This window comes from Rhinopithecus roxellana, chromosome 6, assembly GCF_007565055.1.
Source record: "Rhinopithecus roxellana isolate Shanxi Qingling chromosome 6, ASM756505v1, whole genome shotgun sequence".
In the NCBI taxonomy this organism is placed as follows: domain Eukaryota; kingdom Metazoa; phylum Chordata; class Mammalia; order Primates; family Cercopithecidae; genus Rhinopithecus; species Rhinopithecus roxellana.
The window spans coordinates 101620294-101634093 of record NC_044554.1 but is presented as its reverse complement, the minus strand read 5'-3'; the positions used below and the strand labels follow the sequence as shown (position 1 = coordinate 101634093).

At 39.7% G+C, this 13800-nt stretch overlaps 1 protein-coding gene across 2 annotated transcripts in view; it reads right to left on the bottom strand.

Moving 5' to 3' along the window:
• SDK1 (sidekick cell adhesion molecule 1) overlaps positions 1-13800 on the bottom strand; it is a 982307-nt gene that overhangs the window by 452596 nt on the left and 515911 nt on the right. For both annotated transcript variants that reach the window (XM_030933228.1, XM_030933229.1), the window contains one exon: positions 8340-8473. In XM_030933228.1, coding sequence (XP_030789088.1) covers positions 8340-8473 — 134 coding nt within the window. The remainder of the gene's footprint in view (positions 1-8339; positions 8474-13800) is intronic.

Here is a 13800-nt window from a genome sequence, read left to right as displayed (position 1 = left end):
GGTCAGTAACCTAACCTCTCAGAGCCTCAGTGTCCTCAGCTTTGAAACGGAGTTATTAACCTGCAGTGCTGTTTTGGAATCTAAGAAGGAAAATACACATGACAGTATCTGTCAGGTCTCAAGACATGTTAGGGCCTTCTCCTCTCTATGTACGTCCTTAGAGGGTTATCAACAGTACTGTCATCTATAAATTATTATCAAATCTGCATATAGCTTCAAACGGTTGTTGTTCCTAGATCACCAAAAAGAATTTTGTAAAACTGTGTATCTTTCCCACATTTTAGGTTGACATCTAAAATTTTTCATCATACGTTTGAGGGACTGAAAAGAATGTAATTTCTGGTGTATTTTAATGTTTTGCTATTTCAGTATATTTTAATAAAACTACTGCAGTGCATCTATATGTATTCAAAGGAATCTAAATATTTGATAAACAGGTCTAAAGATTTGATACACAGCATCACCCATTTAAAAAACACATGAACAAGCTCTAATTTTTAATAGTAAGAAATTTTGCACCACTCCTTTTCTTTCTTCTTGGATTTGTATTCCCATCTTATACTCCCACAGAATTGTATCCTTTATTCATTACATTTATTGATTCAAAAGAATTTTATTAATTACCATATCATAGCCTCTGAAAAAAATATGTATATAAATTTCAATCTCGGTGAGGTTCAGCAGCTCATACCTATAATCCCAGTGGTTTGTAGGGCCAAAGGGGAAGGATTATTTGAGGCCAGAAATTTGAGAGCAGGCTGGGTAACATAGCCAGACTCTGTCTCTACAAAAATAGAAATTTAAAAAATTAGCCAGGCATGGTGGTTCAGGCCTATAGTTCCAGCTACTCAAGAGGCTGAGGCAGGAGGACTGCTTGAGCCCAGGAGTTTGAGGCTGCAGTGAGCCATGATCTCATCACTGTACTCCAGTCCGTGTGACAGAGTAAGACCCTGTGTCTAAAAAAACAACAAAAAAAATTCTTTAAAAAAGTGTTTTTGGCTGGGCACGGTGGCTCATGCCTGTAATTCCAGCACTTTGGGAGGCTGAGGCGGGCAGATCACAAGGTCAGGAGATCGACACCATCCTGGCTAACACGGTGAAACACCGTCTCTACTAAAAAAAATACAAAAAATTAACTGGGCATGGTGGCGGGCGTCTGTAGTCCCAGCTACTAGAGAGGCTGAGGCAGGAGAATGGCATGAATCTGGGAGGTGGCGCTTGCAGTGAGCCGAGATCGTGCCACTGCACTCCAGCCTGGGCAAAAGAGCGAGACTCCATCTCAAAAAAAAAAAAAAAAAAAATTAAGTTTTTAACCATATGACTCGGGGGCAAACAAAACAAACCTTCTCTTGGAATGAGTTCTTACAATTATTATTGATATTCAATTAATTGTTTAAAGTATTACACATTTTGATGAATAGGTTTTATATTTTATAAAACCAGAAATGCATCTGTCAATGACATGAGGAATACAGTTTAATTCTAATCTTTTCTTTTTCATAGATAAAATTTTGTTCATACAAAGCAATAGATGAAAATGAAACAAATTTTGTTACAGAATATCTCTCAATTCTTTAAATTCCTTCTAAGTTATATGCCAAAAGTCATATAGTAATTTATTTATTTATTATTATTTTTTGAGACAGAGTCTTGCTGTGTCACCTGGGCTGGAGAGCAGTGGCGTGATCTCGGCTCACTGCAGCCTTCACCTCCCATGTTCAAGTGATTTTCCTGCCTCAGCCTCCTGAGTAGCTGGGACTACAGGAGCCTGCCAGCGTGCCCAGCTAATTTTTGTATTTTTAGTAGAGACGGAGTTTCCATATTGGTTAGGCTGGTCTCAAACTCCTGACCTCAGGTGAGCCGCCCGCCTTGGCCTCCCAAAGTGCTGGGATTACAGGCGTGAGCCAATGCACCCCGTCATCATATAGCAATTTATTAGTTAGGACAGATGTGTTTTGTTCTAATAACAAACAAATGCTGAAATCTCAGGGCTTACCATACAAAGGTTTGTTTCCTACTCATAATGAATCCAATTCTGCTTGGGTGACCCTCCCGGGCTATTCTTCCCCTGTACTGATTCAAATATCCAGACAGCTTCTATCTTGTGGCTCAATATGTGGCCTGTCCATGGTTGTCCCCAAAGGGGAGGGAGAGCATGAAGGTAACGCATTGGCTCTTAAACACGTGGCCTGAAAACGACCCTCTATTCCACTGACATGGCCCTGCACCTGCAAAGGGGCTGGAAATCTCTTCCTGTCCTGAGAACAAGTGGACTGTGTTACAGTTAGCAATGATCAAGTTATTTGTAATGAAGCATCAGCTGACAACACATGTAGGTCCCACCTCATTTTGTAGACAGCAAAAGATTGAAAACACCTGATTTATAAAACGATTTATTTCCCAATTATCAGAGTCTTTCACTTTCTCAATTCTGCCCCTGATATTTAGAGTTCTCCCTTTGTTTGGCACCTGGGCATTTACACCCTCAGATAATTGCCTGTGTTAAAGATTCAGGATGAGTAAGACAGGAGCCTTCCATCTTGTTCGGAAACAAAGTAGCAGTTGTGAAAAGCAAAATTTGACCTCAGGCATCCTCAGTTCCAGTTTTAGAGTGTGAATATCAAAGGACTGAAAATAGGTTCTTTGGAAATTTTACATGCCTGCCTATGCCTTGGAAATCTATATGTATGCTGAGTGATACTCACACCAGTGATTGCTGCTTTGGGAAACTGGGCATACTGGGCTACCCCAAATTTGTTCAAACCTTGAGGTCAAATGATCATAGCTTAACCTGATTTCCTAAGATTTAACAACAGTGAAATCAGGTTGAAATAAATCACACGGGGGGAAAAGGGGACACCTTGGGATGAGAAGAGATGGGGATACGGTTAAGGAGGCAAGAGTGGGCAATAGAAACAATCCAGTTTTGCCTTGTGGGGTGGGGACAGCATGACGGTCTTTGTTGTGATAACTGGGGTCTTGCTGGGAGCCACCAGCTACATTCCTCTTCTGAAACTCATTCCCCAATCCATCCATTTGGGGCTCAGAAACGAAATATTAGACCTGCTATTTTAACTTACGTTTTCTCACTGAAAGCACAAGAAGGAAACTAAGTGTCAATGCTATTTATTATGCAGGTTGAGTCTGTTAGTCAGGGGACCCCATCTGATACTCTGTAGGCAAGCTATCCCAAGGAGGGGTCTGAAAATTCTCACTGTCAGAGAAGTGGACAGGATGCCCTCATAGGCACGGGCTGCGGTTTCACTTTTGCCTGGAGAGGTGGATTTATGTACTTGTGTATTTAGTTTTATCTAAACTACCTCTCATAAAGTGGACAACTGAAGTCAAAGGCATTTCTGGGAAGAAACCACAGATTTGAGTCACTTATAAGGCCAGCACAATCAGATGGCAACACACGGCAGCAGGAACACTTGTGTTGTTAGTAGAAGCCACGACGCCAAGAGAAACCATTCTCTGTAACCAGATGTCATAAGAATTTTTCCAAAAAACTAGATTGTGTCAAGAAAATCAAGTAAAATATGCATTTCCATTCACAAAGTGCATATTGTGCCATGAGACGTCAAGTAAAGATGGAAGGGAACCTTCATAACTAGCGGATTCCCTTCCTCTCTTCTGTCTGATGGTTAATGCTTAGAATTGATAAGTAACTAGGTGTCCACGCACAAGGGGTAAATGCTCAAGGCTTGTTTCCCGATGGTGTGTTTACGGAAAAGCATTAGGGACCAAGGCCTAGACTAAGTTCTGTCCAACACCAGCTCAGGAGGCCAGGGCAGAGCATGCCTCATGCTTCACTCCGTACAGCAGGTTCAATGCATGGCTAAATGATTAAACTCATGACTTTACTATAAAATAGACTTCTTATTCATGTTTCTGAAAAATTCTGGCAGTAAAGTCCCATACAATCTATAAAACTATGCTTGGTTCTAAATTGCTCATTTGTGATGTGGGGCTAGGCCCCAGATTGGTTTTTAGTAATATTTCAAACAGTTCCTATTGTTTTAGGAACCCGAGCCATGTCAGAGGCCATCTGGAAGGCGTCTGCCTGTTCTCTCTCCCTTTAACGTTAAAGGTACAAGGAAAATAGGAGAGAGTTTTACCTGGGCACACAAAAGCCATGTTTTACAGGGCAGTCCTCTCAAATGACTGTTCATAGACATGATTTTCAGGAATCCACTTTCAACTACTAAACCTATAGAAGCCCGCAGTTAAATTAGCATTATAGAGGACAAAAGAATGTTAAGTGGTCTTCAGAATTAAAAGCAAGGGTTTGTCAGCCTGAAAGAGGATCAGCTGAAATGATATCCTATCTACAAATGTTGTTTGAAGAGGAGACATTAAAATGAAAGAGGTGAAAAAAACAGGAAGGAGAGAGGCAGTCATTTCTTTTTAATCCAAGCTTCATCCGTAGTAGAGAATCTCATTACGGTGGACATTTTGAATATTGGATCAGAACTGATGGTATGTCTAAGGTATGTACAATGGCATATAAACAATGACTGATTAACCATTGTGTAGAATTCGTCTTATCGCCTAACTCTACGCTTTTTTTTTTTTTTTAAAGGAAGAAACTCTTATTCACATAGTAATTCGGTTCAGAGGTTCTGTTCCACAAAGGTTAACTCAATGTAAAATTTTCTAAGCAAAAGCCAAAAATAGGTTGACAGGTTCATGAAGCTTGCCCGGGTCTGACCTCAGAACAGGCACATCTACTCTCAGGCAGGCTCAAGCCCTTCTTTTTCTGGTGTGCACCTGAGCAGTGGGAGCCAGCCATGAAAAATTCATGCAGGACGCTTCAACAGTCCCACCTATGTCCTTAACATCTGCTGGCTTCACATCACATTAAAACTTCAAAGTGGATCCACCCCTGGGATGGCAGCAAGCTCTCACCGGGGCAGCGGGGTGGAGAGTTCAGAGAAGTCCTCTCCTTCCCTACAGGAATAGCGGTGCAGAACATGCTGGAATTTATCTTCTTAACCATGCAAAAGGGGAGAAATGTTAAGAGATAATCATGCCGTCTACTAAATATGCACAAAACAGCAGGCAGTACCATTGTGGGACTGCATCTCACTTCTAACAGTCATGCTTTTTAAAAAATATATAATATTTAAATCTAAAACCTCTTTATCTTTTGCTTCCCATAAGCTTCAGGTGTAGCCACAGTATCTAGCAATTGAAAAGGGGTGACGTTTTTGAACTCTCAAGTACAAGGTTGTTGATGAAAATGTATTACTTCCTCCTGTTAGCTGGGTGACAGCGCATCACTTATTTAGATGTTTTGAGACACGGCTAGACCTGGTTGCCGCTGCACTCTGATACGGTGCTGTTCTCAAGGAAGGAACGGATTATTACCACAACAGCAAACAAGAGGTGGGGCTGTGTGACACTCCGATTTTAAACTAATCACAGCACAATCCACCAGGAATTTAATTGCCAGCACCCGATCATCCCCATGGTGTTCACTACATAATGGTTCCCTGCTTTATTCTCCCGACAGCAAGGAAAAAATGTGTCTTCGTTAAATGATAATTGGCTGTAATATCTTTTGATTTTTCAGAAATGCTGGCTGGAAAGTTTTCACAAATTTTCCTCAATCTTGTGTGGTGTTTCCACAAAAGCCTACATCAGAAGAAAAAGATATCTAAGTCTGCAGAACACTCTATCTTACTCCCAGTATCAATAGGTCTTGAGAAGATCTAATTTCATAACAAATCTTGTGAGGAGATGCACCCTCCAGTACTCCACAAACTCACCAGGAGCAAGGTGGCCAGGTCCTCAACTGCAGTGTTCATTGCTTACAGGCACTCACTGCATTCCAGAAAGAAGAACAGTTTAAACAATTCTGGGGGATTCTGCAGATTAATCAAGACTTCTGACTTTTAGAGGTTTTCAAAATAAAGCTTTTAGCAAAAAAAAAAAAAAAAAGAAAAAAAAAGCATAATTGGTTGCTGTTTAACATTTAGCTAAATCCCATGTCAACAGGAAGATTCTCCTAAGAATTAAAATAAGGCGGTTTCCTCAACCTCCTTACTTCTCCCATTTTACCTGGCCCTCATAAAAAGCAAATAATTCACAAAGGCACAAAATGTAGGTTTTCTCCTAAGATTTAAAATAAGTCTGTATCATTAACTGCCTTGTATCTCACTTTTTACACATTTTTACCTGGTGCCAATGAAAAGTTAAAAATGTATATACAAAGGAACAAAATGCAAGCCAGTTAATTATAATATTTATGAGCAGCTTTCAACATAATTTTTGGTCAGGGTAGAAACTGAAATTACTGAAAAAAAAATTTACATATTCCAATTATCTAACACCATGGTATTATGTTAGTACAGCAGTGTGCAAATTCACTCTACTTGCTTTCTTTTCAGCTGGCCCTTACAGAGTAGGCAGGTAGGCAAGGACTGGGTAAGGACTGTTTTATAACTTTGTGATGTTAACCAGAGTTTCTGTGGAATAATTTTTTTCCCGCTTCTACCAGAGGAAGGCCAACTTCCTTGTTTCTGACGCAGAATTTCACCCCCTTTGACTCATTATTATCCTGGTAGTTATATTACAATTGAGTACAGAATCACATTTGCGAAACAAGATAAATGGCTCTACTTGTAAAGTTTGGAATCATTAAAATAATAACAATTTATTTGAAAATACAATTGCCATTCTTTATCATCACCCTTGGGGAAAAATCTCAATAAATCATCCTCATTTCTACTGTAATTCCTGATGCAGACAGTCCTTTACATCGCAGTACAGCATGCACTGGATTTTGTGAACCCCACACCTAATCCATGTGCATCATTCTCCAATGGCATCACAAAGACCCCATTCATCCTAAATCTGTACTGAGGTCTACATTCTGGAAAGCAAGATTCAGTTCCTCAAATTAAGGAGCTCAAGGCAGGATGACAGCACATCATGGCCACTTGGGACCAATTAGGCAGGCATCTGAGACCCCACTCAGTTAACTCCCACAGACGCCTGCACCCAGAGTTTGCTACAAAGATACGCCCAGGAAATTCTACTGGGCCTAAGGCGATTGTACCCTTCAAGCACCATGTGAGGCAAATACTCCATCCCACATACTTTTTTTTTTTTTCTTTATTTTTTTTTGAGACGGAGTTTCATTCTTTTTGCCCAGGCTGGAGTGTAATGGCGCGATTTCAGCTCACTGCAACCTCCACCTCCTGGTTTCAAGCAATTCTTGTGCCTCAGCCTCCTGAGTAGCTGGGATTTGCGCACCACCATGCCTGGCTAATTTTGCATTTTTAGGAGAGACAGGGTTTCACCATGTTGGCCAGGCTGGTCTCGAACTCCTGACCTCAAGTAATCTGCCTGCCTTGGCCTCCCAAATTGCTGGGATCACAGGTGTGAGCTACTGCGCCTAGCCCCATATACTTTTCAAACCACCTGCAGGGGGAAACCATTCCTTGAAGATGATTTTTAAAAAGATAAAATCCACTACTATACAAACAAATCAATATAATTCACTCATACGATATGATTATAATATTCTGAAATTTACCATCCTCCATGACTAGTTTCAACCCTACTTTCTCAACCACATGACAACTTCATTTTATACCATGAAGCTTCATGCTGCAAACATTTGATGGCAAGCCTTCTGATACGGATGTCTGAATCTAGTTTAGTTCGGAGTTCCTGCTTTGGGTGATTTTCCTTTCTTTAGCAATTAACTCTTGCTGGAAGAATTTAAAGGCCAAACATGTAAAACTAAGTTTCCTCAAACTAAAGTCACCTCAAATAAAATCTACAAATACCCATGATTTGTGTGCATTCTCTTCAAGAGGCTTTTAGTTAAATTAGGTGGAAAAAATGATCAACTGATTATGCTTACATACTGCTAATTTTGGTACAACTTAATATGTAGAATTTCTCAAGGATTTTCTTGTTAGATTAAAAGAATATAATCTATACCTAATCTAGTCCTGATTTAGGTTCATGGATACAATTCATTTAAATTGAAAGTTTTTTTTTTTTTTTTTTTTTTTTTTGCTGTTGTTAGGAATGATATGCATTGACTGTGTATAAAAAGCAAATACTTTTTCTTTTTTAATTCCCAAAACAAATAAGATCTGGCATTGAGAAGTATCAGTTAGATTCACATTTTTCTGCATATCATTTTGAAGAAAGAAAAAGCTCTAAAGCTCTCCAAACTATTGGCATTGGATCAACATTAAACCATAGCTACTACACTAGAGAGATACAATTTATTGCAAAATGTCCCGTCAGACAGTGGTTATTAATTAAAGCAAGATTTTATTGCTTTCAGAACTATGATTTGGGATTTCAAAACTCACTTGCTATGCTCAAATGAATGAATGGGCTGGTCTTGTTTTCTCCGTTCTTCTCATTCACGGCCTGCACGTAGTATGCCCCGGCGTCACTGGCTGTCGTGGCCAGGATCACCAGCTGATTCTCCAACGTGATGGCTCTGTTTCAGAAAAGAAGAGGACAGTGTCAAAGCTACTCTAGGGAACTTACTTGTAAGACACAATTAATTAGGTCAACGATAAAGGAATGCCTAGTTTAAAAGAAGAGCTGGAAGGACAAAAAGCAATACACAGGCTGACTTCAAGAATACGACAATGGCAGAGAGAGTCTCTTCTGGTCCAGCTAGCACCCTGCAGCCCCAGTGTCCGAGCCTACCGGGTGCTCCACATCTGCACCAGCACTTGACTGTGAAGAAGAAAAATGGTCTGGAACACAGACATCCAGAGTTCATTAAAACTCAGAGGTTCTTCCTCTGAGAATGTGTAACACCACCAGTCAGAAGGAATCCCTTCAGTTAGAAGGCTGGACCACCACAACCCTGACCCAGGGCAAGTGAATTAGCTGTGGCTTTCTCCACCTCAGGGGAGCCTCATCAGAGGCTTTGTGTATGGATACCTGTACTGGTGCGTAGAAGGAAAGTTGCCAATGGGCACAGTGCTGCCCCCCTTCAACTTAAATTCTCCCATCATTATTAACTCCAGACCTCGTCTTTTTCACCTGTACTATCTCCCCATGTCTTAGAAGTGCAAAGGACAAGTAAATAGTCTCCCTGATCATGACCAAGACCTTCTCATTCATCCTGATTCTAGTGGGAAAGGCATCTCTGAGACTCATTTAATGCACCCGCCCTTTCTCTGAGCCACTGAGGCTCGCAGAAATTAAGTTGCTTGTCCTAGGTAACACAGCAACTTAACAGCAGAGAAGGGACTAGGTCTTTTCCCAAGCAGATTAATACTCATCCGATCATACCATAGAAAGACTCTCATTATACTACTTAATTTTTAAGAAAGAATAAAAACAATACAGACACAACTTCCATGTATCCAAGGAACTTTTATTTGAAATGGGTGTCTTATGGTATCCTCCCCTTATAATTCTGTATTATTTTTGCCAGTTAAAGAGGGAGGTAAAATTTGCTTTAAAAAATATGGGCTGAGCACGGTGGCTCACGCCTATAATCCTAGCACTTTGGGAGGGTGAGGTGGGCAGATCACGAGGTCAAGAGATCGAGACCATCCTGGCCAACATGGTGAAACCTCATCTCTACTGAAAATACAAAAATTAGTTAGGTGTGGTGGCACATGCCTGTAGTCCCAGCTACTAGGGAGGCTGAGGCAGGAGAATCACTTGAACCTGGGAGGCAGAGGTTGCAGTGAGCCAAGATCACGCCACCGCACTCCAGTCTGGTGATAGAGCAAGACTCCATCTCAAAAAAAAAAAAAAAAATATATATATATATATATATATATATATGAATGTGAGTAAACTATTCATTGGCCAGTGAATTTGGCTTAGAAGGTAAGATGCATTTTGAGCACCAAAATATCATTTAGTTTAAGCTCTTTTTTCAAAAAGAAGAGAAACATCTTGGGACTCCGGAGTGAGTTGTGTTACCCACAATTGTGTTACTCTACAGGGAATAGTTACAGCACTTTCAGATTCGGATCCTCTAAAATCTTTCTTCTGGTAACATTAAAATCATGCAAAAAGAGTAACCTCTCATGAGGAATTTTAGCATTATAATCATCCTTTTTCTTCCTGCTACCTTTTGCAGAGCTTTTTCAAAAACTCTTGATTTTTATACATTATATAAAATTATCTTAAGAAGTTATTGCTTATTCAGGGTTCCCATAGGATATATTACTGTTTGAGGTCTCTATGACTAACTTACTTCATGTCTCATTTATGAAAATTTCCCTATTAGGAAGTTTTCAATTTTTAGTCCCATAAAAATATTCAAAAGAGTTTTATTATAATTATTTATGACTCCTTTATAGATTCTTTTATAGAACCATAGAAATTGTTCCGTTTTATTTTAGTATACTGTTATAGTGGCAGCTAAAATTAAATATGAATATTCACTACACATGAAGTTACACATTTAGTAGCACAATTTAAAAACTGAATATATAATGTTTTCTTTAACATCTGGTTTTTACCATAGTAATTTCAGATATGCCTATTGTTTCTCAGAATTATCCTTATAAAATGTCCATGAATTCTCGATATTATTTATGGCATTATTTCAAGAGTATTGAAAATTTAAAAAGTACATAAAAATAAAAATATTAAAGTTTCCATCTATTATAACTTTTATCTTTAGGCTTATCTTTTTCTTTTAGTTTTTAATTTCTATACAGGTTTAAGTCAAAATTCACGGAAAAATAAAAACAAACTGCTGCTGCCAAAAAGACACCATGAAAATGCTACATCTTTGGAGACCGTGAAGATGAATTTCCCAGAAACCAAGTGTTTGTTCCTATCCAAATCTTTCTGAACGAGCATTTCTGCAAGAAACTGACTTTTTAAATGAAAATAAAACATCTAAAACCATTCATCTTAATTTTAAATTCTGATAACTGCCGCAAATCTTAAGAAGAAAACCATGTTTAAAGACAGTAAAGCAGGTATCGTGCACCCATCCTGTCTTCTTTCTCAGCAGCCCTGATTTTGTTGTGGCAACCATGCCTTCCCCCTGCAATCCAGCCACGCAACACGAGAGAGCCCGGCCCCATTCCCAGTATCAGGTGTGGGTCTTGATCGTTTTGTCCCCACGTGTTCCTGGTGGTGATTTTATGGCTATGAGAGAAACGACCTTCGCATGAAGCTAATAATGGTGGTGGCAGAACAGAGAGAATGGAAAGCATTTGGGTCCTTCACAACCTCATAGAGCCAATGGACCAACCATCCAGCAGCCTGTCCTATCTGGGGACTTCCTGGTTCATGAGGTCAGATACTTCCTGTTTAACCTTGGTAAGTTAGTACAGATTCACAACAGCACATGCAATAACATCTTTTTTGGATTTTTTTAAGTGTGTGTTCTATGCACTGCAAATAAATCCTGCGTATCTGTTTCTACATATGTGTGTATGTAAAATGTTATCAGTGGTTAGTCCGAGCGGTACAATTACAGGCTATTTTCTTTTGATTCTACCTTTTAAAATATTTTCCAATTTTTCCACAATAAATATCACTTTTGCGATCAGAAGGTAATGAAAAGAACACAGGGGCCTGCTAGGTAATTATGGTAGCAAAGTTGAACACTTTGCTCATAATATGAATTTCTTGGCTTTATTATAACATAACTCCAGATTACACATTTAAAACTTACACGGACTTCATAGAAAAATTATAATATTTGGCCTGAGAGATTTTCCTTTAACTTGATTGAAACAAATATATGTGTGGCTTTAAATAAAATTACTTCCTTAGCCTTCTTCCATCTTTGTACATTTAAAAATGAAACCTCATCATTGTAACTCCTAATTCCATGGGATGGTAGTAAAGAGAAGAGGGACAAAAATGACTGAGTGTGATATGGGTGAGATGAGCTGCCGCTCGGGAGAAGACACTGCTGCATCATGAAGAACAAGCTAACCGGTCCTGAGGTACTAATTACAAGCACAGGAGGGGTTTTCACAAGAGAGAAACCAATCTGTTGTTTTTCGTTGCTGAGACTGATGAGCAAAGTACCTGTGCCGTTCAGTAAAGGAAGACCATTTCCACGGGCACTTGCTAAGTGCTTCCGGCCATTCTTCACTTGATTCTCTAACACTCTCCTGAGGTACTGGGCAAAATCATAGTTCTCTATTTCAGAAAAGATGAAATCCGAGGAAGAGAGGAGCTAGCTGGGGTCTCTAACCACAAGCGTTGAGGTAGATGGCTAGAGCCACTCCTTGGGCATGGGGAAGGGAGGGACACCTTGCTGGGCCTCGACTGGGAAGCTCCCTGACATGCTTGCATGGCGAGGGGGTGTGGCCTTCCCCACGCCACGGCAGATCAGCTGCCTTCAGGGAGGTGATACTGACATCGGAATCCTAGAATAGGTGCCTGAAGACCAGGAAGGAAGAGTAAGGGTATACATTCACCCTGATCACCACTGGAGCAGAATCAAATAGCTGTTTCACTATTTAATCAGCCACTATTGGAAACCCTACTCCCTGCTCAGAGTAGAGGAGACACTAACCTGAACCAGGACACACTGTTCATGTCCCATGCAACTTAGATAGGATGTACTTAGAAGCTGTAAGAAGTAACAGGGGGCACTTCAACAACTTCCCCTTAAGAGTATCTGTGGGCCCAAGGGGAGGAGTTCCAGGAGGTGTCCAGAAATATTTTCATGATGTGAATATTTTCATGATGTGCTCCCAAAGCTTGCAATGTAACTCATGCTTTGGCTTCCGTGAAAATATAAATTGTCTTTGGTTATCAATAAGTATTTTGCTCTTTAACACTTACCATGAACCAGGGTGGTAATATCCAGGTCAATGTATACATTATGATGAAAATTCAGTAAAATGTTTAGTGAAATAACTTTGCCCATAAAACACAGAAGCATAATTTGAGTCTATAGTTTGACCACTACAAATGTTAAAGCAACATTTGACTAGTTTCAAACGACCTTCAAGTACATTAACAGAAGGTCAGCGTGTAGGAAGATGCAGAATATTATTCTGTAAAATCTTAAAAAAAAAAACAACACTTGAAAATATTTTCTATTTTAATTAAGCAACTTTTAAAAGGGTTGATTCTAAGGCTTAGTGTTCTGAGTATGATCTGGATCTCATGCCTCACAGTTTAAGCAAGTTCAAGGCAGACAACTTTGAAACTGATGAACTTTCCTTAGCTGTATAACGACAAGAACTACAATTGCTTTCAAGTCGTTTTGGCACTAATGAGTCCCTGAAGGCTGAATACATGTTAAGTTGCCAGAGTGACATGTTTATTCCATCAAGAGCCAACACTTGCTGTTGACTGTTTGCTCTGGGTGTAAGAAAAATATGTTAAAAGCAAGAGAAGAGAGAATTTAGGAAACCTGTTTCTCATAATTTCAAACCAATAGAAACCACTAGTTGAGTTGTGTTCATTAACAGAAAGCATGAATCCCTAGCACAGACCAATAAGTCCTGGGCAAATGGGATTGCAGCTCAGCACAGCTGCATTCAGGCAGGCAGGCTCGCTCAGAGGAGAAAGTCATTAAATTTGAGAACTGTGGTTCTTCAGTAAAGGATAAGTTATACTTCTGCAGTAGGAGAAAGACCAAAAGATGACCAGAGAGGGAAAAAACTAGAGGCAGGAAAAGACCAGTCAAGCCTCTACCAGTTTAGTTACCATAATGGTGCCTGCCTTGAAAAACATTTCAAGTTAGTCTATGCGGGTATCCTTTTCTATGATAGTAATTGTTACTTTCACAATGGCAAGTCTACGGGAAAATTCCACTGAATTTATGTGAATTCACCTTCTATCCAACTCTTCTATATTGACTGT